Source organism: Denticeps clupeoides, chromosome 8, assembly GCF_900700375.1.
Source record: "Denticeps clupeoides chromosome 8, fDenClu1.1, whole genome shotgun sequence".
In the NCBI taxonomy this organism is placed as follows: Eukaryota; Metazoa; Chordata; class Actinopteri; order Clupeiformes; family Denticipitidae; genus Denticeps; species Denticeps clupeoides.
The window spans coordinates 19,695,492-19,723,051 of NC_041714.1; the positions used below are offsets into that span (position 1 = coordinate 19,695,492).

A 27,560-nucleotide genomic window follows, 5' to 3' on the forward strand; every position below is an offset into this window, starting at 1 on the left:
TGAAAGAGTCCACAGCCTCGTCAGGTCGATTATGACATCCAGCCATCAAACGTGGTTTCAGAAGGGTGTGGCTACCGAATTGAGACGCACCCATTTGCTTAATGAACTTTGGTGGAGCCAAAGGCAGCCCAATTTGACCACGTGACTTCCACTTTCCGAGCAGAAAGGAGGGCGGAGCACCTCTATTTTCTTCCACTGGCAAGTTGCCCAGCTAAGAGGGCAAGCTGCCTGGCATCCGGTCCTAATAACATCATCTATGTCTGAGGGCTGTGCCAGGGAAGGGCGTGGGTGACGGCGGCGCACCTAACCGCGGTTGTCTGGCCAGACGGTAAACGATGTCTCGCTGAGAGGAAACGTTTGTCCTGATGCGGAATCTGCTTGGATCGTAGGTGAGGGTAGATCCGCCATTTCTGCTTGGCAGGGTCCAACGGCTTGGCAACAACCAAAGCATCTGGGATCTTAATTGGATTTCGCGTTTTGGTCCAGGACCCACCTCCCCAGAGCTGGACCTTTAACAGAGACCGGCTTTGTGTTTTTTATTTTTTGTGCTCCCTCGTTCTTCATTTGACTGTAAACACCGATACCAGTACACACACACACACACACACACACACACACACCACACACACACACACACACACACAGCCTATTCATCAAACCAATGCAGTCGAGCCAATAAATATTAAATATGTTGCACAAACAAGGCGTTTCCTGCGGAAAGGGCTAGGGAGGGAGGGAGGCGAGAGAAAGAGAAAGGAGAGGAGCGAGACGAGTTAAAAATAAATAAATAAATAAATAAATATTGGGGTCGTAACAGTTTGGCCGTGTGAACGATTCGACGTTCCTCCTCCGAGCGCTGATCGCGGCAGTGGCCAGGCGATGGCAGAAATCACCACATCTGCTCCGCTCTTTCTCTACCTCCCGCCTTCCATTTATCTCACCCTCCTTCGCTCTAGGCAGGAGTGAGTGAGTGATCGCTATCTGCCGGCGCAGCCCGTGTCAAGGACAAAAGGAAATGAAAAGCCCGGACCGACCAAAAAAACACAACAAAAAAAATGGCAGCAGGACTAAAGGATCTTCTAGAGTGAAGAATGAATAAGGTTTGAATTTACGATCTGACAGAGTGAGAGGAGGCGTTAGAAACTCACCTCTTTGAAACAGGGGGAAGGGTTGCGCATCTGCTCCAGCATGGCCCACTTGACGGTGGCTTGCCGGATGTTCCCGTCGTATTCGCGGGAGCTCTGTGTGCCGCTGGGCGTGCCCCGTGAGCGTTCGTACCCCGGCTCGTTGAAGTAGGGCTCTGCCACCAGGATCAGAGACTGCACGGACACTAGCACCTACACACACACACACACACACACACACAAAGAGAAACTGAACATTCATACGTCATCGTAATGTTTTAATTAGCAGAGCTGAGGGGCAAATACATTTTAACTCTCCCTGTAACTAAATGTACATGAGACAGTCCCCCCCCCCGGAGACACTCAGGGTTAAGTGTCCTGCTCAGGGACCCGATGGTAGTAAGTGGGGTTTGAACCTGGGATTTTTTGGTCTTCTGGGTTATAGGCTTCACGCAGACAAGTTTATTGTAAGGGTGACCCAGCGCTGACCCTGGCAGCAAGCAGTAGACTCTGCAGAGATAAGTGCAGAGACCACGTTTGGTTGCGTCGCCGTGTGCTGCAGTGTTTCACAATGGCGATCATCCCTGCCACATCTACACCATCCGAGCAGCCTCAAAGTAAAGAGCGAGCCTGAGCCGGGAACGTGTGGACATGCTCACATTTTCATTTTTGTATTGCAATGCAAAGTGTCTGAACAAAGGGAGTAAGAGAGAGTAAGTGTGTGTGTGTGTGTGTGTGTGTGTGTGTGTGTGTGTGCGTGCGTCATTGTGACAGTTTGTGAGTGTTTTCGTCTGCAAAAGTGTGTGCATCTGTGAGTGTGTGTGCCTGCAGTGTAGTGTAGAAAACAAACATATTTTGGAATAAAGGGATGAAAACGAATGCTTTTTTTTTTTTTTTTTTTTTTAATCAAAATTCTACGATTAACCCTGAATAACTAAATAAATAAACGACCGATTAACAGATTAAAATAATCGTTAGTTTCAGCCCTAATGGAGACGTCTCAATGAACACTAGGGCTGTGCGGTATAAACGGTATAAGCTGTATGCAATATAAATTTTGCCAACGGGAGAGATTTTGATTATACAGGCTGCTCCTCGCTAAATTGACAAAGTCGCATCACCTGCGTGAAACCACGCCCACTTGCAGCATGAGCCATTGGTTCTGGGCGATGGCACAGAGCAAACTGCAGGATTTCTATAAAAAGACCTAGATTTGAGTTTCCCAAAAAATAAGGAGTTCAATGTCATTAAAAACAAATAATGGGGGTGACCGAAAGTCCACTTTCAGTAGAATTGGCCAGATACGGTAGAATTGGCACAGCACACGGTGACACAACGAAATGTGTCCTCTGTTTTTAACCATCACCCTTGGTGGGCAGCCATGACAGGCGCCTGGGGAGAAGTGTGCGGGGCCGGCTCAGAGGCACCTTGGCGGATAGGGATCGGCAACCTTCTGATTAGGGGTCCGCTTCCTTAACCGCTAGGCCACCACTGCCCCAAAAGACGAGTTGCTAGTCCACAAGACCACGGCGCAATCCGATCTGGTGTACGGTTATGCTATATGGTGATGTATCTGTAAAACTTCCTGCTGCAAAACAACTTTGCTATGAACACGTTACCCTTTCAAAAACACTTATATTTCAATTTACTTATCAAATTATATACTGCAATATATGCCATCTTCAGTCTATGGTTACGTTTATATCACAATCTGAATTTTATGCCTTAATCGCACAGCCCTAGTGAACACATTAGCAAATGAAGGCAGGCGGGCGTTAAAAGGAACCCGCCTCCCTGTAAAACTGATAACACAAGGAAGATAAATTCTGTGGGTAACCATTACGGACAATCTATGATTTAGGAAGAGACGCTAGAATTGGATTGGATAGTGGAGGCCATGCTTCAGTTTAATTATCAGATAATAAGGAGGCAGTTCTTCCTCTTTCTCTCACTCACACACACACACACTGAGCAGAGTGTTTCAGAGCGTAGTGGAAGCTGGCTGACCAGCAGTGGAAGATTTATGGATTTATCTAGATGACGGGCCACTCAGCTGGGCTGGAGGGCCAGCATGAACCAGTCAGCGGCATATCCACCACCAAAACGGCTACATCAATGCACGGCACCCTCTGCCCATCATTTTTATTAAATTGGTTCTGTAGTGCGTGTCTTTTACTTTATTACCGTGCTGAGTGAATTGTCTGCGCTGACACCTTTGACGTTTAAGAAAATAAAACCTTCTAAATCAGTGCTGATATTTATTATTAGAAGTTATTATTCAGCTTTTAAGCTATTCAGCTATTCATCACTGTCGTCACGCGCCCTAGTACAGCCCATGCGGCTCAGCCTGGAAAACTGACCACACAATATCTACAACCCACCTGTAAAAAGCTTGAGGTCTGCGGGTTCCACTTCTCCTCCGGTCTACCATGCCAGGTATTAAGGATGCTTAAACACACCTGGAGCAGAGAGAGCAAGTTTACAGCAGGGCAGTGGGAAAGGAGAAGACAAGAGGATCCGTGCAGAAGCGAGGTCGTGTTTCTCCTGGCCATCGACGGGCGTGTCTGATCTTTTAAAGCACAGAGTAATTCTTATAGCAGCTGTCAGGCCCCATTATGAAAATAGATGTTCTCTGTCAGGCTGCTACTAACGAGGGCCAACAGACGTGGGAGACCGGAGCACCTTCACGTCCCCAGGGCAGGAGACACAACAGATCGCCGCTCCTCATCTCAGAACGGAAGGAAACCGGGACCCGTGGGACACTGCCCTCGACCGCACTCACGTGCCTGGACATACAGAATCCGACGGGCTGGAGTAGGGATGTTGGATTTAACTTCATAATCGATGCATCACGACGGTGACGTGGACGATTCTGCACCGATGCAGTGCAGAACATAATCGATTAAATCATAATGACGTTGCTAAAGGTGGTATAAATATCGTAGTTAAAAAGTAGTGTCGGCATTGACTGTGGTGGCGTGATCAGAGTACAGCGCCAACGCTGGCCAGGACTTCAGTATAAATTTACGCAAAGACAACGTTCTACGCGGTGATTATTTGATGTCGCAGACAACCAGGGGCTGGTGCTGATGCTTTATTTGCTCCAATGAGCAGAAACACGGTCGCGTTTTGAACGCCAGAAAACATAATGTGAAGTACCGTAGAATAAATTAACGGGATGCGTCGTGATCGTAATCCTCACGCCTCCGTTTACCACGCAGGGGAGGGCGACTCACCTTGCCGTCGTTGTAAAGGTTGGGGTTGAAGCGCACGCTGTGGCCACCGGTGGTCTCCAGGTTGACTAGTGGGGGGGAGTTGGGGTAGTCCTGGGGGAAGTAGACGTCAAACTCAAAGCAGCCATTTGCATAAGGAGTGTCAGCGGGACCCGTGATCAGGACCTAAAAGCAAGGATCACAAATTCTGTAAATGTCAGTAGGCCATTAGACACCATCATCACAAAATCGTCTGGTCCACGATAACAAGCAATATCATTAATGAATGGCCGCTTTAAAAATCCTATTGACCCATACATGCCACTATATGTGTGGTTAATTTTTAACCACAGTCATATGAATTATGAACATTGATTCAAGCTGGTATGACCTATATGCCAAAAATACTGTCTTAAAGCCCATATCAAAACACTACGTTGAATATATTACCATTCTCCCATATAAAATGACATTGTTGGGCTATTTAATGCAAGTGAGGGACATTTTTTTTTTTTTTTTTTTTAAATCCCATCCCATGTCCAGAAGTACTTTGTGGCCTCCTGTATCCACGGCAATGAAAACCGAGCAAGCGTAAGAATCTGTGTTTATGAACTTGAGAGCAGAAAGGAGCCTTAAGTGCAGGCACTTCCTGTGTCTTAGTCACGTGCTGCCGCTTCAGAAATCAGTCACAGGTATTCAGGCTGTATGTGTGTGTGTGTGTGTGTGTGTGTGTGTGTGTGTGTGTGTGTTCTCTTCCCCAGTGTTGTGACGAGTGGATTATGTGTTCTGAAAGGTACAGAAGAGGGACCTCGATTCAAGTGCATGTGCTCTGCCTCCATAAAACCACAGTGGCTGGCCAGTGTAATGGGGGTGGGGTGGCGGATTGGTGGCTATAACCGCAGGGAAAGCAGCGATACTGCGTCAACAAACAAGGTGGATCCACTGAAGTGGCAGTTTCAGAAGAAAGGCCAGGGAGAAGGGGAGAGAAAGAAAACCGAGACCAACCGCCCAGGGGGGGTAACAGGACCGGCTCCCATTTACAAGCAGGGAGGGGAAACAACACACAGGCAAAACCACGTCATATAAAACATCTAATTCATCTTGTCATGTGTGTTAAAACTCTCTCATAGTATTTAATAGTGACCATTAATTAGTTCACTTACTCTTAAGCGCTTAGTATTGCTAGTATTGCTCCAGCAGACTGGGACAATGGACGGGGACACATCACAAACGCACAGACGGTCTATTTTGAGTCGCCAATCTGCCAATCCATGGCGGAAGCAAACCAGATAAACTAGACCGTTGTATTTATAATGTTCATCTGAAAGTGACTCCTTACCCGCTAGGTTAGGAAAGTTATAGTATTTTTAAATGGTTAATTTAAACATGATACTAGATTATAATAAAATAATTTCACACAGACACAAGCCAAACAATTCAGAAAAGAATGAATTCGAGGATGTTGGTGTTTAGGAGCTATACATTCTCATGTTCTTAAGATTGATAGGTATTGTTTGTATATGTAACAAAACAGCTGCGAATGAAAAGCCACTGCATGTACGCAGCCGAAGCGGCTTTAGGGCTCATGAGTGCCACTCAACCGAGAGGCGTGTTGTGACTCGACCATTCAGAGCGCGCACAGCGAGTGCTGAAGACAAGTGAACCCGGAGTCATCCGCTCAGCTATTAACGCAGATTAACATTGCATGGTGCTGCCACGCTCCAGTGCGGCACTTCCTGCTTCTGACAGAAGGGGGTGAAGGAGGGTGACAGAGAGAGAGAGAGAGAGAGAGAGAGAGAGCGACTGAGACGACCAGACTAGTCATGGATCAACTAAATTTCATCCAGCGGTGTGCTGGCTCCGCCCCCTTGAGCTCCAGTCCAGCACAGGAGTTTGAATTTGCACTGAAGCGTTGCTGACACGCGTCTGAACAGATGGGGGGTTTTGACATTTACCCTACACCACCAGTGTTAATCAGAACCTGGGATCGGGGCCATTCATTAAATGTCACTGGAGAAAGACAGGATCCGTCGCCGGCGATGAGTGCGTGGCCAGAACGTAGCAGGGAGAGCACCGCGAGTGTGTGAGAGCACGTTGGGAGTTACGTGCTGCATATCTGCCCTTCATTTCCCATCAGCCATCATCAGTAGATCCCTCAGGCTGGCACCATCCACCAGACTGGTGCGCACTTTCCACTTTTACAAGCTTCTCGCGTTCCCTCAGGGCGTCCCCACATCAGCAGATGGGGTCCAGGAACCCTCAGTAACCCCTTTTAACAGACAACGCCAGTCTTCAACCAGAGGCAGAAGAGACACGGCGACTGCCGCAGACGAGGAAGCACACCTTCATGATGTCGAGCCGCTCTTCGTCGCAGCGGACAAAGACGCTGGAGGATGAGGACAGCGGAAGGGACGTGGACAGCGTGACCGCCTCCTGAGCTAGTCGTCGGGCCCGGGCAGCGCTGTTGGCATCGCTGGCGTTCTTCACCTGAGACATGTAGTGGTAGTTCACCTTGAACACCAGCTTGCCGTCCTCGTCCTCGGACACCATCTCAAAAGTGTCTGTTGGGGAACAGGACCGAATGCAAAGCGAGAAATGAAGTGAGCACTTTTATAACATTTACATTTACAGTATTTACAGTATTTACCAGACGCCCTTATCCAGAGTGACTTACAATCAGTAGTTACAGGGACAGTCCCCCCGGAGCAATTTAGGGTTAAGTGTCTTGCTCAGGGACACAATGGTAGTAAGTGGGGTTTGAACCTGGGTCTTCTGGTTCATAGGCGAGTGTGTTACCCACTAGGCTACTACCACCCTTTATAACCTAGTAATAAACAACAACAAAAACGACAACAATAACCGTGCCCCTGCTTACTAACCTTCTTCCCATCAATGTGTTTCCGAGTCCTTTATCAGTAGTTGCGTGAATATTGAATATAGAGTGGTAGTAGCCTAGTGGGTAACACACTCGCCTATGAACCAGAACCCAGGTTCAAATCCCACTTACTACCATCGTGTCCCTGAGTGTCCCTTCACCCTGAGTGTCTCCAGGGGGGGACTGTCCCTGTAACTACTGACTAAGTCGCTCTGGATAAGGGCGTCTGGTAAATGCTGTAAATGTTAATGTATTTTCACATGCATATATTTCCTACAGTAGGTTTGTGTTCTTCATTACAATAAATCACAAAAAAAAAGCAAAACGGTTTAATGGCCCGTCTACACGAGAAAGGTTCTGTCTAAATTTCTCGAGTCTTCACGGAGACAACGTTCAAGGGAGCCGTTTTTTAAAATGGGTTCCAGAGCGAGTTTCTCTTTTCTGCGTATCTGTGTGGACCGCAAAGCAGCTTCTTTTGTCAAAATGCTTACATATTAGCCCAACCTCCAACCTGACCTTTAACCCCAAACGCTCTACATAGAACAATGAAAGTGAAAGTGAAGTGATTGTCATTGCGAAAAGCTACAAGAAATCCTCTCTAAGTTGCAAATTTGTAATGAAAAGTCCAGGCTGGAGAACAACAACAACTCACCGTGGAGGAAAACAAGGAGAGCGGGGAGTTACAGCGCCACCTACAGGTGTGGAGGGGGGTTAAAACAGCGTTCGGGACGTTCTCTTCTTCTCCGTGTGGAGATTTTTTTGGAGTGAAAATGCTGACGTATAAGCCCAACATCAAACCTGACCTTTAACCCCAAATGCGTCCTACATGCAACGAGGGCGGATGACACATTCGTGGTTATGCCACAGCAGCCACAAGAAATGCTCTCTGCGGTGCACATTTCTAATGAAAATAAGAGGTTGGACAAGGCGTTTATCTCACCACGAAGGAAAACTAGACACCAAACAAGGAGAGCAGGGAGTTACAGCGCCGCCTACAGGTGTGGAGGGGGGTTAACACAGCATTCGGGACGTTCTCGGAGTCTCCGTGTGGATGATAACATTTCAGATAGTGCTCCCGTGTGGACAAGATTTTTAGAAACCCACAACACATTTTTAGAGAAAAGCGTTCTTGTATGGAAGGGATCTTAGATTCAACACAATGCTCTTTCTGATTTGTCCCAACTCTCTCATCACTGGTGATTCAGGACTACTCCTCAACTAAAAGGTACATTCAGAAGGCTTGCATGTGGTTGTATCCAAACCAGCGCAAACCTGCTTATACTTGTGTCAGTCGCAATTACTTCAGACATCTCTTGCTCACAAAAATCAATTGTGGCACGGCCAAAGTCCCCTCATCAATCAGAAAGAGCATGGATGAAAAGTGACATTCAGTAAAACCCTTCCATTCCGTTCATAGCGTCATCTATCATTTCAGAGAGGGGATTCTTTCCCCCGTTCAGGCCCGGCAGCACTAAGTCGTGCACTATGGAGGCATAAAAGGGGGGGGTGGGGAGAGAATACCTACAAAAGACATTTCAATACGATCTACCCCCATATGTAACCCGCAACTCACCGAATTGGAGCTTTTTCATGGCGGCGACGTACTTCTCCTCCAGGGAGCGCAGCATGGACAAGGGCTTGGGCCGGGCTGCTGCTTTCTTTGAGGACTCTGCCAGCTTCCTCTCTGTAAAAGGCAGGCAGAGATTGTGCGGAGGTGAGGGGAGGACAGAACACCGGAGGACGAGCAGATCAAAATCCATCAAAGAGTTTTCACCCCCTTCAGCCGTCCTGCTGTGACCCATCCGTCACTAAACTCATCTCCACAGGGCAGCAATGAGGCTCCCCACCAGCCATGTGCAGGGCTTTGATAAAGGCCATGACCAACAGGTAACATGCACAAAAATAAATAGCTTTCTTTGGAAATCTGGCCATATTCACAGAATGAAACTACAAAATTTTGAATATGAAATACATTGTAAATATGTAATGCTTAGCAGGTATTAAGTAGTAGTAGTAATAATAATAAAGGAGATGAAATAAAGTCTCATCTCATTTGAGACATTTTAGTATAGTTTATATTTAACAAAAACTTTTTCGTCTTGGTTTTATTCGTCAACAATATTACCTGATATATTTCGTTAAACACGAATTAGCAGTGGAATTTACTGCGATGCACACTGCTCCACCAACAGGCCAGAGCAGCCATGCGTCAATGTAATAAACATATTTAGAGGGAGCCCTGGCCAGAGTGGCTACACACGGCTACCTAAATGCACGCACCTTCCTATTAAATTAATGCCGCATTTAACCTGCCCATAACTGCAGACGGATGATGTGCACCGCCGATGTCAATACCTCATTTAAATTTTCCTGCAGCTGGCACACTGCTGGGGTAGGAGCGGGTCAATGTGGCGCCACGTGAAACCACGCGGCATGAACCGGCCCAGTCAAACCCCCAGCCAGCTCGTTAGCCTGTCTTTATTTTTATTCCCCCTCTCCGAAAGACAGAGTACCAATTAACCACTTAAACACCCTCCCGCCACGCAACGGGCGCAAGCTACAGAGGCGGAGAGCCCCGCCCGTTCGCTCGTATGAAAGTATAGGCCATTAATGTATTGATTTCTTTATGTGGAGTGACGGGCGCATCGATCCAAGCTACAAAGGGGAGTTCACAAACACACCCACACCCTACCATCCGAGGCATGCCACTGGTCGGAAGGGTGTGGTGTTGTGTAATTAACACTACATATCACTGTGTGTGAGAAGCGCCTGTACCTGTCACTCACACAGACGGGGAATGGCAGTCATTAAAGCTCATTTTTCCATTTTAAAAATGTAAATAAAAACATTATTAATAATAAAATTAGCAATGGCTGTGCTGGACGAGTCTTAAGTAAGAGACCCAATTTTTGTCCAAAGAACTGGGTTAGAGAAGAGAAGGCCACATGAAGACAATATTAGTATAAAAGTTTCAGAAATAACCAGTCAAATCCAAGGACTCGGTAATTACTTCCCCTGTGAACGCAGGAGCGGTGCTGTCTTGCATTATTTAATTACTCATTCGTGAATTATTAAAACAATACACATGAAAACGTCACACATTCCGAGGCCAATACACAAAGTGTAAAAAAAAAATTTAAATAAAAAAAACTAGATTTCCCTTTAATTATCGTCCAATTAAGTGAAAGTAGAAAAAGTATATAAATATACTATTTTTGTATAATACTCTTCGGCAACTGTCATTGATGTCATTACTGGGGCAATGATTATGAGTGCCAAACATTGAAAGGAAATATATGTAGAATCCAAATTCAGGGGGCATCCCTGCCTGCATATTAAAGGTTAATATTTTAAAGGTTAATTCAATCATTTAATTGTTCATTATTTTCACTAAGAATATTTTTTTTACCCTGGTTGGCCTGTCGCAGGCTGGTTGTGGCTGCACTGACAATCTCTGCTGTTTTTTGGATGTCCGGTACCAGCAAGGTCAGTCCCTCCGGCTCCGGGTCAGAGGTGTCGGTCTTCACCACTCCTTTGCTTTTGTCTTTCTTTGACCTGGAAGCAGAAGGACACAGGGAATGGATCCACACAACGCTCATCCGCTCCACGTTCAAACGTATGGAGGATTCGAAAGGTCAAGAGCATCCCGGCCAGTCGAAGCGAAGGCTTGAACTACATAAAACTGCTTAAAGATTCCTCTACGCATGATACCCATGTCCACTGCCTAGTGCTAAGGCAGAGGGACGCCAACACTGAATATTTCATGGTGAACAGAAGCACTCGGAGGGTCACATGATGCATGAATTTATTTATTTTTTTACGGGGAGATGATGAGATTTAACTGCGCCGCACCAATCCAAACAGTCGGTATTTAAAGAGGCGGGCGCCTATTGGTCCTGTACTCAATACTCGGTCAATCAATCCCAGGTGAGGGCACTAAACGAAAAAGGGAGACGGCAAACAAGCTTTTGTAGGTGAACTGTCAGACAGGCTAATAAAAGTTGAGCCTGGCAAGGACAAAAGCGACAGTCAAAGGCGATCTCACTTCTCCAAGGTGGCAGGAGACAGGAGCCAGGCGGGGGCCTGAAGGGCCTGGAGATGATCTGCGATTTGTGCCTCTGGCTCAGCTACAACGAGTTTTAGTTACACGACGTCGGCTACGTTCAACACGCACCAACCCTCCTGGACCCAGCATGCGTCCTGTGGCGGAGGACGGGTGGCGTCACAGGACGTTTTCCTGCCAGCTGGTGACCGCGGCCCCGCTTCTCCCGCAGCCCTACGCTCTCGTTCGACGCCCAGCGGCAACTGGGTAAACGCGTGCCGATCACGCGCTCCCATCGCCCTGGGCGACTGGCTGTGCTCGCTCCGGTGGCCCTCGCCCCCTCCCCCGAGCCGCAGTCACGTGATTGGGGTGGATTTGGCGCTTACGAGTCGGTTGTCAGAAGGGCCACAGCTGATACTTCGCCCCTCAACGTTTTAAGCCCAGGAAGCCCAAACTGACCATCTGAGTAACAGCTGTGCACCGACTACAAGCCAAATCGAGGAGCCTCGCCACGGAAAAAACGCCACGCCCGTAACATCAGAGGCTCGGGGACGTACACAACCTCGCTGAAAAGCACAGCCAGTCTCTTAAATGGGGCAGTGGTGGCCTAGCGGTTAAGGAAGCGGCCCCGTAATCAGAGGGTTGCCGGTTCGAATCCCGATCCGCCAAGGTGCCACTGAGCAAAGCACAGTCCCCACACACTGCTCCCCGGGCGCCTGTCATGGCTGCCCACTGCTCACCAAGGGTGATGGGTTACTGCAGAGACCACATTTCACTGTGTGCACCGGGTGCTGTGCTATGCTGTCACATGTGACAACTTATCACTTTCTTATTATTATTATTATTTTTTTAAACCATCTTGATGCATCAATAATTGTTTTATAGTCGTAAGGGAGCCTTCTGAATCATAGTCGATTCATGAGGTGAAAAGATTCCCACCCGTAGTAAATATCCAGGAAAAGATATTTTATTTTATGTTGAATAAAACAAACGTTTTATGCCCTACATGCACTATAAGCATATTTCTTTTTCTGCAGTGATGTGGAACTTAAAGTTACTTTTCACAGTTCTAACAATTTTATTTATTTATTGGGAAAGTGATGTGATTGACATTGTAAAACACTGCAGCACAGCACACGGTGAACGCAACGAAATGTGTCCTCTGCATTTAACCCATCACCCTGAGTGAGCAGTGGGCAGCCAAGACAGAGGCCCGGGGAGCAGTGTGTGGGGACGGTGCTTTGCTCAGTGCCACCTCAGCAGATCGGGATTCGAACTGGCAACCTTCTGATTACGAGGTCGCTTCCTTAACCGCTAGGCCACCACTACCCCACTGGCTATTAATACTGCTGTAGGACAATGAGATCATACTGTAAATTTACACTAATGGGACAGGGCTTAAAGGAATGAGCTTTAAAAGGTCGCACCTGAGCCGATTGGTGTACGTGTCCACGCAGGTCTTCATCTTGGCCAGCAGCATGCCCACGGAGGTCTGGCACTCGGAGCGCTCCTCATCTTCCTCCTCCTCAGTGGGGTCTCCTGAGAGGGGCAGCAGCAGCGGCACCAGGGAGGTGCAGCTGGAGATCGCCCTCAGCAGTTCCAGCAGGGCCCGATACAAAGGAACGTGCCTCGCCATGTCCAAAACTGATGAAAGGAGAGAACAAAGGAGGCATATACATTAGACATAAAAATGCACAATAAATCAATGCAAATAATGTAAATACATTTCAAGTTAAGGGCGTGGAGATAAAAGAGAGCAATACTTTTTGTCATCTAAAACCCAATAACCAAATAACCCCATAACCCTTGGTGAGCAGTGGGCAGCCACGACAGGCGCCCGGGGAGCAGCGTGTGGGGAAGGCGCTTTGCTCAGTAGCACCTTGCTGGTTCGGGATTCGAACCCTGATTATGGGTCCGCTTCTTTACTCGCTAGGCCACCACTGCCACACAGGATCCATGCAATTAACAGGGCAGCATTTCCAAATGTTTCAATGTTATTGGCATTTCAATATTTTTTTGGGACAACTAAATCACTGCAATAGATCCAGCGGAATAATTAAGTGGTTACGTAATGGTAATATACAATATATCGATTAAAATCTATTAACCAAATTGTCAGATGTGTTAATTAAAATCTTCTGCCGTGGTTGGTCTGAGCATTAACATGTAAACCCATGCAAGAGTTGCCAGTCGAACAAAGTGTGCTTGTGAGTGTGTGCACACTGTAGGGAGGAAAAACTCAAGACTCTAATCTTCTGCTCAGAAGGTTCTAGAACAGAGAGACATGAAAGCAGCTGGAGGGCACGCGCCCATACACACACAACTGTGCTTCAGGGGTCTAACACCAGCCCGCCCGTCAGTCACTCTCACAAAAGCGCTACGGAGCAAATAAATAAATAAATAACAACGAGGCGGGCCGAGATCTGGGCAGTGCGTGCCGAGCTGGCCCTACAACCTTTAATGCTCCTGCGCAGCATGCAACAGACCCACCCCCGTGCACACATGAGAGAGCGCGAGCGCGCTCTCCTGCATTACACATAACATGGAACAGGACTGCTCGGCCCGCTCAAACCGCTTTACATTTATATTGTAAAGTCCTGTTCCAATCTACTTCTCCATCCCAGCGCTGGGATTTCCTCATGGCTGCCTGGACCCCCGCCCCCGCCGGTCCAAAGATGTTTACCGCAGACGAGGGACATGATGGATGTGAGGGACATGGGACGCTGCAGGCTGGGACTCCGAAGGCTGTGTGCGCTCGCGTAAATGGACACTCTTCCTCAATGTCAGATTCTCTTCCCCATTCTCCTCGTACCCTCACGGTCAAGTCCGGCCTCCCCGTTTGCCATCATTTCATTAAGACAAACTGATTTACTGCGCGCAGAAATAGACCGGGAGAGGAGAAGGACGACAGACGGAGGGGGACTCATCAGACATTCAAACCCCGGCTTCTCCTCCTTCCCCGGCCGATTAACTACGTGGCCCAGAGACGAGGACGTCGGTTCCCGCATGGACACAACCTTCACACTTTCACTACAGAACAACTGGTGAAGATCTTTAAATCACACCGCCACAGGCCAAGAAGGAGAAATGGAAGGAAAACTACTGAAGCAGTGCTAAAGCAGGCCTTGAAACGGAGAACCTCGACGTGTCCTCTTCAAACTGAACCGGGCGGGTGATTCATGCAGCAGTCCGGTCCTTGAACGCACAGATTAAAGGCTCACGTAGGCCGGAGTCGAATGGCTGCCATCCAATATTCAGCCCGTCTACGGCCTTTTAAATGACCCGGGGACACTCGACCATGCGGACGGACATGCACACCACGCTGGAGGAAACTGGTTCCTAGAGAGCAGGAGATTCATCCAGCAATTGAGGCCCCTCAGTCTCCAACCGCGATTAAAATCACGACTGGAAAGCATGCAGATTCAATTGGAGACCATTTAGCACCAATTTATGGGGAAATACACAACTCTGATTGGATGTCTCAAATATTCAGCTATGTTGAGTTGTATCTCCACAGAAACCATTGAAAGCGAAAGTAAAAGTAAAATAGTCATGTCAAAAATGTCATTATGAAACTCTGCAGCACAGCAACACAGTGACATGGTGAAATGTGTCCTATGTATTTAACCCATCACCCTTGGTGAGCAGTGGGCAGCTCATTGGCACCTCGGCGGATCGGGATGCGAACCGGCAACCTTCTGATTACGGGGCCGCTTCCTTAACCGCTAGGCCACCGCTGCCCCAAGAAACACCTCAAGAGATCCATTTGATGCATTACAAAGGGGAGTGATTCCAGCTCATGCCACTCCTTTAGAAATGACCCCTTTTAGCATTTACACTGGACATCCATAGTCTGATGGACCTCCATAATGTCCATACCATAATAACATAATAATAATAAGATAACCTTGTTTAAATTGTGAAATGGATTTGTTGTTTTTGTCTGTTCTACTAGTTACTTGTATTATATTGACTGGAATAAAATACAAATTTCACTGACTAAAATGTTATCAATTCTTCTTGACTAAAACTAGACTAAAATATTCATGGATAATTCTGACTTAAATAAGACTAAAATGCTCAGACTTAAAAATGACTAGACTTAAAATTGGTCTGGATGCAATTAAGACAAATAAAAACTAAAATGACAGCTTGACACAAAGACTAGACTAAAAGACAGGCTGCCAAAAACAACTATAGTACACACTTACATCATCATCAACAGGTGACATCACATTCCCCTGTGCAGTGGTGGCAATTTTACTTACTAACTTCAAGTGTACATCAAGTGTGATGTAAGATGAATAAAAGGTGAATTGAACAAACCTGTTGTAATCTACATGAAAAGTAAAGGCTTGAGAAGAAAGGTTTGAAGCGATCGCGCTAACATGACTACTAAAAAGTCATACAGTTGGCAGTAGGGACTGGAAAAAAAATAAAAAATAAAAAATACAAACACGCAGACTTTCTTCGAGTCTGGCTAATACTGCCTAATGTGTGGTTGTTGTAAATAAGACGAGAATAAATTATTCTTATTATATACCGAACACAAAAAAACAGCATGTGACAACGACAGTATAACAGCCCTGCAGCAATGAGACTTACAGCATAAGTATCCTGACAAAAAGGGCATTCCAAGAATAGCTGCAACACAACCTAATGGACCATTAAATCGAAAGTACAGAGCGGAGGCAGACTCCAGTGTCTCCCATATCATTAAGCAGTCCCCGGACTCCCAAGACTGCTTTCAAAGTGCCGTCGGAACCGGAAATATCAACAGATATTAAGGAAAAATATCTAAACCACCCGGACATTCCAATAATACCTTTTATAGGGAAACACTAAAATACTGAGATGATTCTGGTAATGCTAAAAAATAAACAAACAAATAAACAAATTCTAGGGTAGCCCCATAATTTATTAGGACGGTTTGTGTTTTTTCAGTGAATAATTTTTCATTAGTTTGAGGAAAGAGAAGAATTTTGTGGTACAAAATGATATTGAGGCTGTTGGGCATCTAAATATTGGGATTAAATAAATAAATAAAGTGAAGTGATTGTCACATGTGATACACAGCAGCACAGCACACGGCGCACACAGTGAAATTTGTCCTCTGCATTTAACCCATCACCCTGAGTGAGCAGTGGGCAGCCATGACCGGCGCCCGGGGAGCAGTGTGTGGGGACGGTGCTTTGCTCAGTGGCACCTCAGTGGTACCTTGGCGGATCGGGATTCGAACCGGCAACCTTCTGATTACGGGGCCGCTTCCTTAACCGCTAGGCCACCACTGCCCCACATTAGGCAGGATTGGTGAAAACTGTAACTTGTTGCATGTAATGACAACTATGGGGGTCTAGAAGAGTACAACAATGGACTGAGCTCCTCTGCGGCACGTAAGCCGGGTGTAATTGCACACGTCCGGTGATGAACCGGCGCGATTAAAAACTGCTGAGCGGCCACCTCATAGAAGAAAACCGAAAAACTTTCCTACTGCGAGACAAGCACGCGTTCCACAGCTCTTCATGCACTTTATGCCAGCCGGCTTCTGGAGGCCTGAAATGCAGACGCAGAGCCGCAGCTGATGGAGGGAGGGAGGGAGGGAGTGAGCAGGAAAGAAGAGGAAGAGCAAAAAAAAAGTGAGGGATGATGGCAGGCGGGGCTGTATGTAGGTCATGTTGGTGTGGCGCCATGTCCTCTGGAAGCCCACAGAAGATTGGCGTGACCATGGAGAGCGGCTGCTACTTCTCTTCAGCCGTGCCCAGGACCACAGAGACGGCAGCAATTACACAACTGGAGGAAACTAAAAGGATGATTTTTAATCAATTAATTAACGTGAATCATGTGTGTGTACATGAGTGATCAAGCTAGAGTTGCAGCCGGAGTGTGTTCTAACCACACAGTGCATGTATAGTGTATATAACTTTTTATTTGATGTTCCCCTCTCACGTCCGTATACACGAATACTACGTACACCAGCATGTGTGTTATAAGGGAGTTCCAGGGAAGACATCCCGCCAGCTCCCAAATAAAAACAGATCGATCAATAAGGCAATAAAGTTATTTCCAAATCACTCATTAATAGAACTAGGAAACCTGGCATTTCAGTGAGTATCAGGGGTCGGAACAAGCATAGGGCAGAAAGATGAACTCTCTACACCCTCTACCATAAGCATATACGGTGGTGTTAATAACCCATGCTTGCATACATATTATTTGCATATGTGTGTGTGTTCATGAAGATACACACACACAAACCCAGTCCAAACCTGCATCGTTAACGGTCCTCATAAACAGATCTTTCAGAATCATAAATGCTATTAGCGTGATGCCGAATGGCCGTGCATTCACACTCTTTTTGGGACCAGACAAATGAGTTTGACCCACTTGGAATAGGGAGATGTAAAGCACGCAGCCTTTGTTTTTGTGTGTGTGTGTGTGTGTGTGTGTGTATACGCAGCAATACAGCTGACGCAGCAGATCCATTCAGTAATGATTTATTCTTTTCATGGAGGCAGGAAAAAGCCCTTTAAACACTAAATTATGAGTGCGGAATGTGCGCACGCACACACATCTTGGCAGGTTTACACAACCGTTTGACGTCTAAAGCAAATCCCTTTCTCGCATGCAATTATTCCCACGAATGACTACTGTAATTGTAACGATAAACGTTTTTACAAAAGACGTGGCATTATTACTTTAACCGTTTAAAAAAAAAAAAAAAATTAAAATAAAAAAAGTTCCAAAATGGCTCCAAAAAGTCTACGGCTATGAAGGTCTGTGGAGTTGAGCACAAAATCTTCTTTAATGCATACTTCTTATGTCGTGGTCATATGTTCCAGACTGGCCCGTTTCAAGGTTTTAGAGTGTCTGGGGACAATGCTGGTTTAGAGTCTTCTGTCTGCTGCTCACAACGCAGAGGCGACAAGAGCACGCTCGAAGAAACCGCTCGGCGTGCATTTACGGATGCAATCGGACTCTCTGCATGTATACGTTACCACGAGCAGAAGGAACCACTGACTGTCAAAGCCTTTCATCCTGCAAGAGGTTTGAGGGGAACCACATTTTTAACCTCCCAGAGTTCAACTTCAGCTCCCGTCACTAATCGGAGAATCTCGCTGGCAGGTCCGCCGTCCTGCCTCGACCCCGTCCAATTTGGTCCCCGTGTCGGCCTGACACGCGGTGCAGAGAGGGACGCGGCTACATTTCCAGCAGACCCTCGTAATTGAGCCGCACAGCGGCCGGACTGACGTCTGGTATTTTACAGAGCGGGAGGTCGGGCGAGGGAGACGGGGAATAAAAGGGCGGAAAATAACCTGAGCCCGTCCTGCGAATTACAATACAGGGGTGGTGCCGGTCAAGGCGCCCTGGCAGGAGATCCAAGGTATGAGCACCAGACACAAACCTCATTACAGCCAACCAGGCCAGCCTGAGACATTACCATAGAAACCGGAAGGATGGAATGATCAAGCCCCCCCCTCCTCCTTATTAGGAAGGTTTGAAGCTTCAATTAGAAGAGTTTTATCCCAAACGTGGCCGTTTTAACCCCATAAAGTTATTTATTTTGGACATGAAACACGAGCTTAAAAAGGGGAAAAAAACATCCTGAAGAAAGGGGATCTTCTCGAAAGGACTTAAAAAGGGACCTGGTAACTACAGATTACATGTAATGATATCTGATATCTCTGGAGATTCTGAAATATACGAGACGGTAATGATATCTGAGCAACTGAAGATATTCGTTTTTATTTGTTAACAAGCAGAATTTAAAATCATTACATTTTTCTATCCAATGCTCTTATTTACTTATTTCTAAGGAACTGGGTGAAAGCGGTCCAGAAAAAAAAAACCCGATGAGGAACAGGATGTGTCCCAAATGACTTTACTTTAGCAACTATTTAAACCAAGCAACAACATGGCGGTGGCCAGCCCTAGCCTTGAGACGGCAGTGCCATCCGCGCCTGGCGTCAACTCTCCTCTCGGGGTGGACAAAGCTCACAGCCACGAGGCGAGGATGCGCCGGGCCGAGCTTCTGTATGCGTCAGGCAGCCGCCGAGTCCTGTCAGCTCGCTCAGACGTGTGTGTGTGTGTGTGTGTGTGTGTCTGCATGAGCTGGCTTCATGGTACATGTCAAGAGGAGCGCGTGCGCCTGTCCCTGTATGTGTGTGCCTATGACAGGGCCTGTAGCTAAAGTGAGTGGCTGTGTGGTGTCACGGTGGTGGCGCCGCGGTGCAGGACCGACAGGGAAAACAGTGTGTCAGCCTGAAGGCCAGTGTATGCAAAACAAGAGGGGGAAGGAACTAAGGAGGGGTCACTGAGCATGAAAGAAAAAAATTAATAAACCGAGTGGTCTAAATAGAGCAATAAAAAAAAAAAAAAAAAAAAAAAAAAAAAAAAAAAAAAAGAATATTAATAAAGATTTACAATTTATTTAAAAGCCAGCAAGATAGTGGGAGAAAAACAATATCTACCTCCTTCAACCACTTCATGAACAGTAATTTCCTTTGAGCGTGACAATAAAAAAAAAAAAAAAAAAAAAAAAAGACTTAATGACTTTTTTTTTTTTTTTTAAATCCTCCCTTCCCCCTGCAGTCATAATCTGTGTTCTCCAATTTGATCCATTTTAAATTAGCAGGGCCTGCACCGCGCACGCCGATGCAGAATTAGCTCGGCTGTTAATTTCATTTAATTGAGGCGCGCGTTTATGGCTGAAGTGCCGCGGTGCCAATTATTAGTTGGAGGTGGGTATTTGTTTGCCCGGGGGGGGGGGGGGGGGGGGGGGGGGGGGGGGGGGGGGGGGGGGCGTGAGTCCTTCGCAACAGCCTGTCCTCCTGGCCTCGACCACGACGCAAAAAAAAATCTAACCCGCTTGACCACTGATCATCTGATGGGCCACCATTAAAATGAATTAATATCCAGGATGCAAACATGTTAAACAGCTGCAGCATTTCTTCGGAAGCTTTACGAGGGACAGGGTTGATGCCCGAGACGTGGAATCCAGGCGAGGGGACAAACGTCATTTTACATTTTTACATTTACAGCATTTATCAGACGCCCTTATCCAGAGCGACTTACAATCAGTATTACAGGGACAGTCTCCCTGGAGCAATTTAGGGTTAAGTGTCTTGCTCAGGGACACAATGGTAGTAAGTGGGATTCGAACCCGGGTCTTCTGGTTCATAGGCGAGTGTGTTACCCACTAGGCTACTACCACCCTACACCAGTTAGGGTGATACCAGGCAGCTCAGGGCACTGGCGCTGTACAGGGTACAGTACAGGCACGTGTGTGTGTGTTGACTCACACTCTACTGTAAATCCGCCCCTTCCCTGCCAGCCATTCCAAAAAGACAACTTTTATTTTCTTACATTTACATACAATATAATTACGTTATAATGCATGGTTTAATATACCATGTATATTAGGGGTGTGTACTGGAAAGGATCTCACGATATAATCATATTGTGATAAGTACATCATATATTGCAATAGTGTACAGTTCACTGAAAATGTAAAAACAGAGTTGAAATGCAAGATGCTGTGATTGGTCGGTCACGTTATGACGTTTCACCCTCTCGTATCCAGCAATACAGCGCCATCTACAGGAGTGGAGGATGTAGTCGCACGCACATGCCCACCTCTGTTGGCCTCACCTCGACTACATTTGTATAGAAAATAATCAATATTTCATGTCGCTGTATCGATACAATATCACCACGTATATTTATTAATATCAATTGCAATAAGTCTGATGTTCTTATTCCTGGAATAATTATGTGTACCGACTCTTGCGACATACTGTATATGGTAGCCATTCCTAGGAAAGTTGTGAGAATGTTCAAGAGAGTATATGCAAGGATATGCAAAAGGGAGCATTTTTTTTTTTTTTACTGAAAACACATATATGTGTGCAGGCCAAGGGTCGGGGTCGCGCCCCGCAGGCGGGGAAGCGTTCTCTCGCCTCCTTCTATTGACGTCCCGGGGTCTCACCCGGCCACTCCATAGTGAGCAAACCGGGGAGGGGTGAGAGGGTCAATAGATCCTGACGCCGCTCGGCCATTTACAGCAGCGAGCCGATACGTGTGTGTCTGTTATGGCCGTCGCGCTGAACCACTTCACAAAAAAAGTGAAACCCGATGGGGGGGGGGGGGGGGGGGTTACCCAACGAATAATGAAATACAATACACCGATCCACGCTCATAGATCATTTCGTAATACACACACACGCAAAGCGCAAACCCTAGTAAATGAGGTTCAATATTCGAAATGATCTGATGACAGGCAATACAGCCTCTAACGTCTCCGTCATTACCGCGGACTCGTCGGTGAAGAACCTGCGCAGCCGGGGGTGTCTTTTCTCCGTTAATACATCAACACTTCTTCCCTCCATCCCCCCCTCCCGCCGTCACTTTCTCTGCTCGGCTTTCTGGGGGCTGCAGGCAGTGGCGCCTTCATCAGCGGCGGAGGCGGCTCGCTCTCTCTCTCTCTCTCTCTCTCGCACGCCCCGTTCCTTCCCTTCTCTCCCGGCCTCGGGCTCCGTTGCTCTCGCCACACGCCACCACTCGGGGACTCCCGGCGTGCCCGGCCTGGGCTCCAGGGTTCAGTGGGAGGATATGGACGCTGCCGCTGAAAGGCACTAATTGCGCCGCTCCCTGGAGGAAGAGGAGGAGGAAGAGGAGGAGGAGGGCGGCGGTGGGCGTGTTCATTCGTTACAGAGACTGTGGCGCTCTCTCCCTCTCTTTTTAGATACTAAGAGGGTCAAAGAGAAAGGAGGAGAAGCGGAGACGGCGGAGGAGGGAAAGAGGGGGCTGATTGGTGTGAGGAGAGAGAGAGAGAGAGAGAGAGAGGGTGGGAAAAACGGAGCGAGCGACAGAGAGGGAGGGGGGGGGCTGTTTTGGGAGACGGTCTCTCCCAGCCCCCTGAATGGAATCTGCTGGCCGTTCACCCGTACCGGGGGTGGAACTGAAACGCACAAAACCCCGAACGGAAAAGGGAAAAAATTAAAGGAGCAAAAAAATAAGATAAAAAAAAAAAAAGTCCGGAGGACCGCGGGGAAGAGGAGGCTACAGGAAGCCGGGCTGAAACGCGGAGGGACCGAGACATGCGGCTCTGAGGCGGCCCGCCGTCGTTCTTCTCCCTTCCCCTCACGCCCCGCGGCCGCGCTCCTCCGCTGACAGCCCAAAAGCATGCTGGATGTCACCCCGCTTGTCTCGCACCGTGGGGTAAGAGACTTTGCTCCCTTTTCTCCCTCTTTCTCACGCACAGACTAACACTGCGGGTTTTTTTTTTTTTTATTTTATTTAAATGAGCTTAGTGGGTGTTGTGCACGGACGCGTGTTTACAACAGAGGAACGTGCGATGTGACCACGCCGCCACCACCGCCGCCGCCACCACCGCGGTCCCGTGCGTGGCGGGCTGGGAATCGATTTTCAGCACCTCTGAGCGGGTTATTAGCGTTTTTTTTTTAAAGCTGTGGAATGGCTGCGTTACTGTGCGGAGGCGTGTTCTCGGTCCCGGGGGGGCTGTAATACAGCCCACGTATGATAGAATATAAACATGAATAATAACAATAATAATAATAATAGCCACGTCAGTTCCTATCGATCGCTCGATCGAGCCTCTGATCTCTTTCTCTCTCTTTTTGTCTTGACAACGCAGATAAGCGGCAGCGCCGTAGCGAGGTCGCTCGCCTGCCGCCAGGATGGGCACCACGACCATCTCCATTGAGGAGGTGCGGGCGCTGGAGGGCAAGGAGGAGCGCGAGGAGTCCATTCTGGCCATGCTGGGCATCATTGGCACCTTCCTCAACCTCTCGTCATCGTCTTCGTTTACCATATACACCACCCTGTGAAGATCCCAGCCAGCACCCATCCGGACTACAGCTATGCTGACGTGGACGCTTGGCAAAGACGACGAAAGAGGTGGACTGTGGGACATGTGGGAAGAGGAGGGGACTCCGGAGAGACATCGCTGGGCTGAAGGCCCGACGGAGGGGAGATGACGGAGGGTCGTGTGGAAGGAGACCACCGTCTGCCTCCCAAAACCCGGGCTTGACCTCCCCGGTCCGATGGAAAGACAAAGTTCGACAAAGAATATGTTGAAACGTGTGCATTTAAAATGGATACTCGTGCCGGGGCTCTTCGCTCGGCATTTCAGGACCGCGCGGCGAATGTGGGGGGCCGTTTTAATACTAGACCTGCTGTGGAAAGCGCGGGACCGGTCTCTTCAGGGCCCTGGCGTGACTGACCGTCACAGAGGAGCTTTAACCACGCGCCACGGCGGACAAGGAGCTCCCGCCGCTACCACGCGCGCGAGCCCTCACACACAGGCACCCACACACCGCTGGTCCCTCTCGGGAAGTGGCTGGAAAACATTCCTATCAAATGGATAAAGAATCAGTGGGAAATCAGTTTTCTATGTATCTTTTTTTTTTTTTCCCCCCATACGATGGACACAAGACCAAATTGGAGACGGCGACCTGCAATAATAATTTACAAACCGTGCAAGGAAAATAAGTATTTTTGTATTTAAAAGAAAAAGAGAGAGAGAGAAGGAATGCAAGTCAGAAGATGCAGGAAAAAAAAAGAAAAAAAAACCACAAAGCTCTATATCACCATTACTAATCAGATCAGACAAGACTAACACATTTTTTTTAAATTCTCTTCTATTTGATTGCTGAGGGACTGATGGGAGGGGTGGGGTTCAACAAGATCTTGTGATGTATTCATACAATTTACCTTCAGGATAGTGTGTGCAGATTGGTTTGTGTGAAAAGGAGGATGCTTTATTTATATATATATATAAAAAAACACACTAGATGTACTGCGCAATAGGGAATTTGAACAATAAAAATGAAAATGTATCAATAAATTGGCACCGTCTCTTGGGGTGTGGGTGTGTGAGAGAGAGAGAGAGAGAGAGAGAGAGAGAGAGAGAGAGAGAGAGAAAGAAAGGCAGAGAGAGGTGCAAGGTAAATTTGCCCTGCACGCAGTTATCAGGGGAGCAATATGTTGAGGAAAAGCTGCAGTAATGAGACTGGTGAAGGTAGCAGATGGGTGGAGGCTAGTCCGGCACATATATTTCTTTCAATGCTGGTGTAGGGGGCCAGGAACGATGGTCAAGCGCAAGGATCTGAGCAACTGAGTGAGAAGGGTCAAACTCTGATTGGTTCAGAGCGTCTCCAAAACTGTAGGTCCTCTGGGATGTCCCCAGCATGCAGTAGACAAGATCAAGCAGAAGTGGTTGAAGGACAACCACTGACAGGGTCATGAGTTCCACGCGTGTGAAGCACAAGCAAACCCATCTGCTCCAATCCGACAGGATGATTCTCTGGGAAATTAAACTAAAATGCCAAAAGGATTTCTGTAAAACTTTCTCTTGTCCTAGTATTTAAGATGGGTTCTCAGATAATGTGGAACGTGATTTATTTCCAATGTATTTTAAAAAAATCTGAATGTTATGCAGACTCTCGCTATTTTTTACTAATTTCAATGAAATTCAATGCCAATTATTATCATGACTCAGATATTCAAAGTTCAGTTTATATATATATGTGTGTGTGTGTGTGTGTGTGTGTGTGTGTGTGATATTGATTAGCGAATCAGGTTTAATTAAAATATTCATGCAATGCACCACATTTCAACTCTTAGTACTGGCTATCATATGTTAAACTCAACAGCACTCGTGTAACTTTTAGACAAGTGACATTGTTGTCCCGTGCATCAAACCATCTTGGTCATTTTAGTTGCATGTATTGCATAAACATTTTTTTTTTTTTAATTGTTGCACGGTTTTGACACCATTATAATATTGAAATATTTGGTGCAATAGTTTTACATTTACAGCATTTATCAGAGCAACTTACAATCAGTAGTTACAGGGACAGTCCCCCTGGAGCAACTTGAGGGTCAAGTGTCTTGCTCAGGGACACAATGGTAGTAAGTGGGATTTAACCTGGGTCTTCAGGTTCATAGGTGATGTTTTGTCTGAATGCTTGTAGAGTTCACAGAATTGTATTGTGGAAGTTCATTTTAACAAGTGAGACTAGTTTTCTGCGTCCCATGCATCACATGGCAAGTTTTCAAACTGCTTGTTTGGCTGTTGTCAGAACTTTATATCGAACTACAGAGTAGAAAAGAACGACAATTACTACATACATGTCACACGTGTTCATAGATCTGACCACTAGTTATGTGGATAAAAGTAAAACGTCCCGTGCATCACGTAGAGAATAGTCCTACAGTGGCGCCAAATGTGCCTACAAAAAGGTCAAATGAACATCAGACCGGAACCCTGGAGCCATGACAGAAGGCGGTCCTGGTCTGATGAATCACGTTTTCTTTGTGTTGCTCAAGAGATGATGAGTGATGCACCGGACAATCATCTGCCAGGAAACCTTGGTTCCTGCTTTTTTTTTTTTTTTTTTTTTTTACGTTACGTCTAGTTTGCAAACGTTATGGCAACACACTCCGTCGCCATATGAGATCCATGACAATCCAGGATCCAGGGAGGGGAGGAGGAGGGGGGAAAAAAAAAAAAAAAAAAAAGAGAGCGAGAGAAATTAAAATTTCAATTAAAATAAATTACTTTCACAGTGACATTAAAAGGCATTACCTCTCACTAATGGCTTAACTTCCCGTGATGGAGTGCCCTGCGCGGCTGTAATGCATCCCAAAAGGACTGGCAAGGCCCTGATGACTAATGTGGAACAACACATAGGCGGAGGAGGCCGGATCGGAGATTAGGAGGAGGAATGAGCCGCACGAAAGAAGAGGGGAGAAAGAAAGGAAAAAAAAAAAAAAAAAAAAAAAAGGAGGAGACGGGGACCGGGAGGAAAAAAGGTCTCTCTGAGACGTGCTGGGAGAGCTCTTCACCTCGTTAAAACTCACATCAGCGCAATTACGCTAATGAGCTGGACCTGGGACCTTCAAGCTGCGAGATCCGGACCTGTGGAAGCACTGATTAGGTCTGCATGTGCATGTTACCTCTGACCTTTGATGTCCTACCCAGCCCTTTGACCAACATCTGCAGCCGTGCAACGTAATCGGACATTATTGCCGCGTTTCGGCCGAGTGCGGGGGAGGGCTTTCGTCTGAAGCGGCCATAAAGGAGGCAAAGTGGTTTTCCTTTTATGGTGAAAAGACGAGACGTGGTCCACGTCCACAAAGCAGCTGCAGGCAAACATGAACATAACCAAAACACAAGGCAAAGAAAGTAACTGAAAGCACGACTCGACACGTGCCGTTCTGGGTGAGAGACGGGCCGGGGAGGAGTGGAGATAACCAGCGCTCATTACAGCACTCATCTCTTTATCTGCGGTTATTTAATTAGGTGAGCAAAATGCCACTGACGCACTCGAGTGCCAACGCTCACGCCTGGCTGCGGCCAGACTCCAGCAAGCGGCGGCGTCCGGAATAAATAAGCACGTTCGTAATCCTTACAGAGCGGTGCATTTTTTTAAATTATTATTTTCAATATTCTTGAACACGAGAGTAAAGCTGCGGAGATGGGAACACACCAAATCACAATAACAATGACCTGTGGGCTCTAACGTCCATGCACGCTTAACACACAAAAAGGAGGAAGACACAACAGGAACCGAAGTGAGAGCTTGAATATGCGCGGCCTTTTAACCAAACCATCGATTCTGCATATCGTCCAGAAGCCGGGACTTTTTAAAAAATCACTTCTCACCGTGATAACGAGATCATTTATTTAAAAAAAAAAAAAAAAAAAACGGGTTCACGCCCAGACACACTCTCCCTCACACTGAGATGCGCTAGCGCCACCTGCTGAATCGCTCCATAAAATCACCGCACATGCACGCACACACACATCCCTTTCCTGCCCACCGATGAAATTATCACGAATTACCATCATCTAAAATCCACAACTGCCAAGGTGCCACTGAGCAGGGCACCGTCCCCACGCGCTGCTCGCCGGGCGCCTGTCATGGGTGATGGTTAAAAGCAGAGGACACGTTTAGTTCAGTGTTTCACAATGACAATCACTTCACTTTCTCTTACGATGTAGTGTGTGGGGAGTGATAATATCATGACAGTTTGTCATATCAGAATGTTTAAAATGTTTAAATATATTTTTTGGCATGTTTAGGAAGTCCACTGATACCCCGCGCATGTCACAGGCACGACTTCTAGTGTCACAGACAGGACGGTTAGACAAAAATGAAGGTCCTTGTATTTGATTCTCATACAGAACATCGTTTTGTTTTACTGGTACGAGGCCGCTGTAAACACTGCTGTTTTTGCAATTTCTCTGATGCTGCACTTACTTCTTCGCAGCCAAAAATACA

The 27,560-nt window shown here is 47.0% G+C and overlaps 1 protein-coding gene across 6 annotated transcripts in view; it reads right to left on the bottom strand.

The window, feature by feature from the left end:
* birc6 (baculoviral IAP repeat containing 6) overlaps window positions 1-27,560 on the bottom strand; it is an 88,042-nt gene that overhangs the window by 6,707 nt on the left and 53,775 nt on the right. For all 6 annotated transcript variants that reach the window (XM_028988228.1, XM_028988226.1, XM_028988224.1 and 3 more), the window contains exons 66-72: window positions 12,681-12,897; window positions 10,621-10,766; window positions 8,785-8,895; window positions 6,680-6,897; window positions 4,361-4,522; window positions 3,506-3,583; window positions 1,149-1,337 (exon numbers count right to left, since the gene is read on the bottom strand). In XM_028988228.1, the coding sequence (XP_028844061.1) occupies window positions 1,149-1,337; window positions 3,506-3,583; window positions 4,361-4,522; window positions 6,680-6,897; window positions 8,785-8,895; window positions 10,621-10,766; window positions 12,681-12,897 (1,121 nt within the window). The remainder of the gene's footprint in view (window positions 1-1,148; window positions 1,338-3,505; window positions 3,584-4,360; window positions 4,523-6,679; window positions 6,898-8,784; window positions 8,896-10,620; window positions 10,767-12,680; window positions 12,898-27,560) is intronic.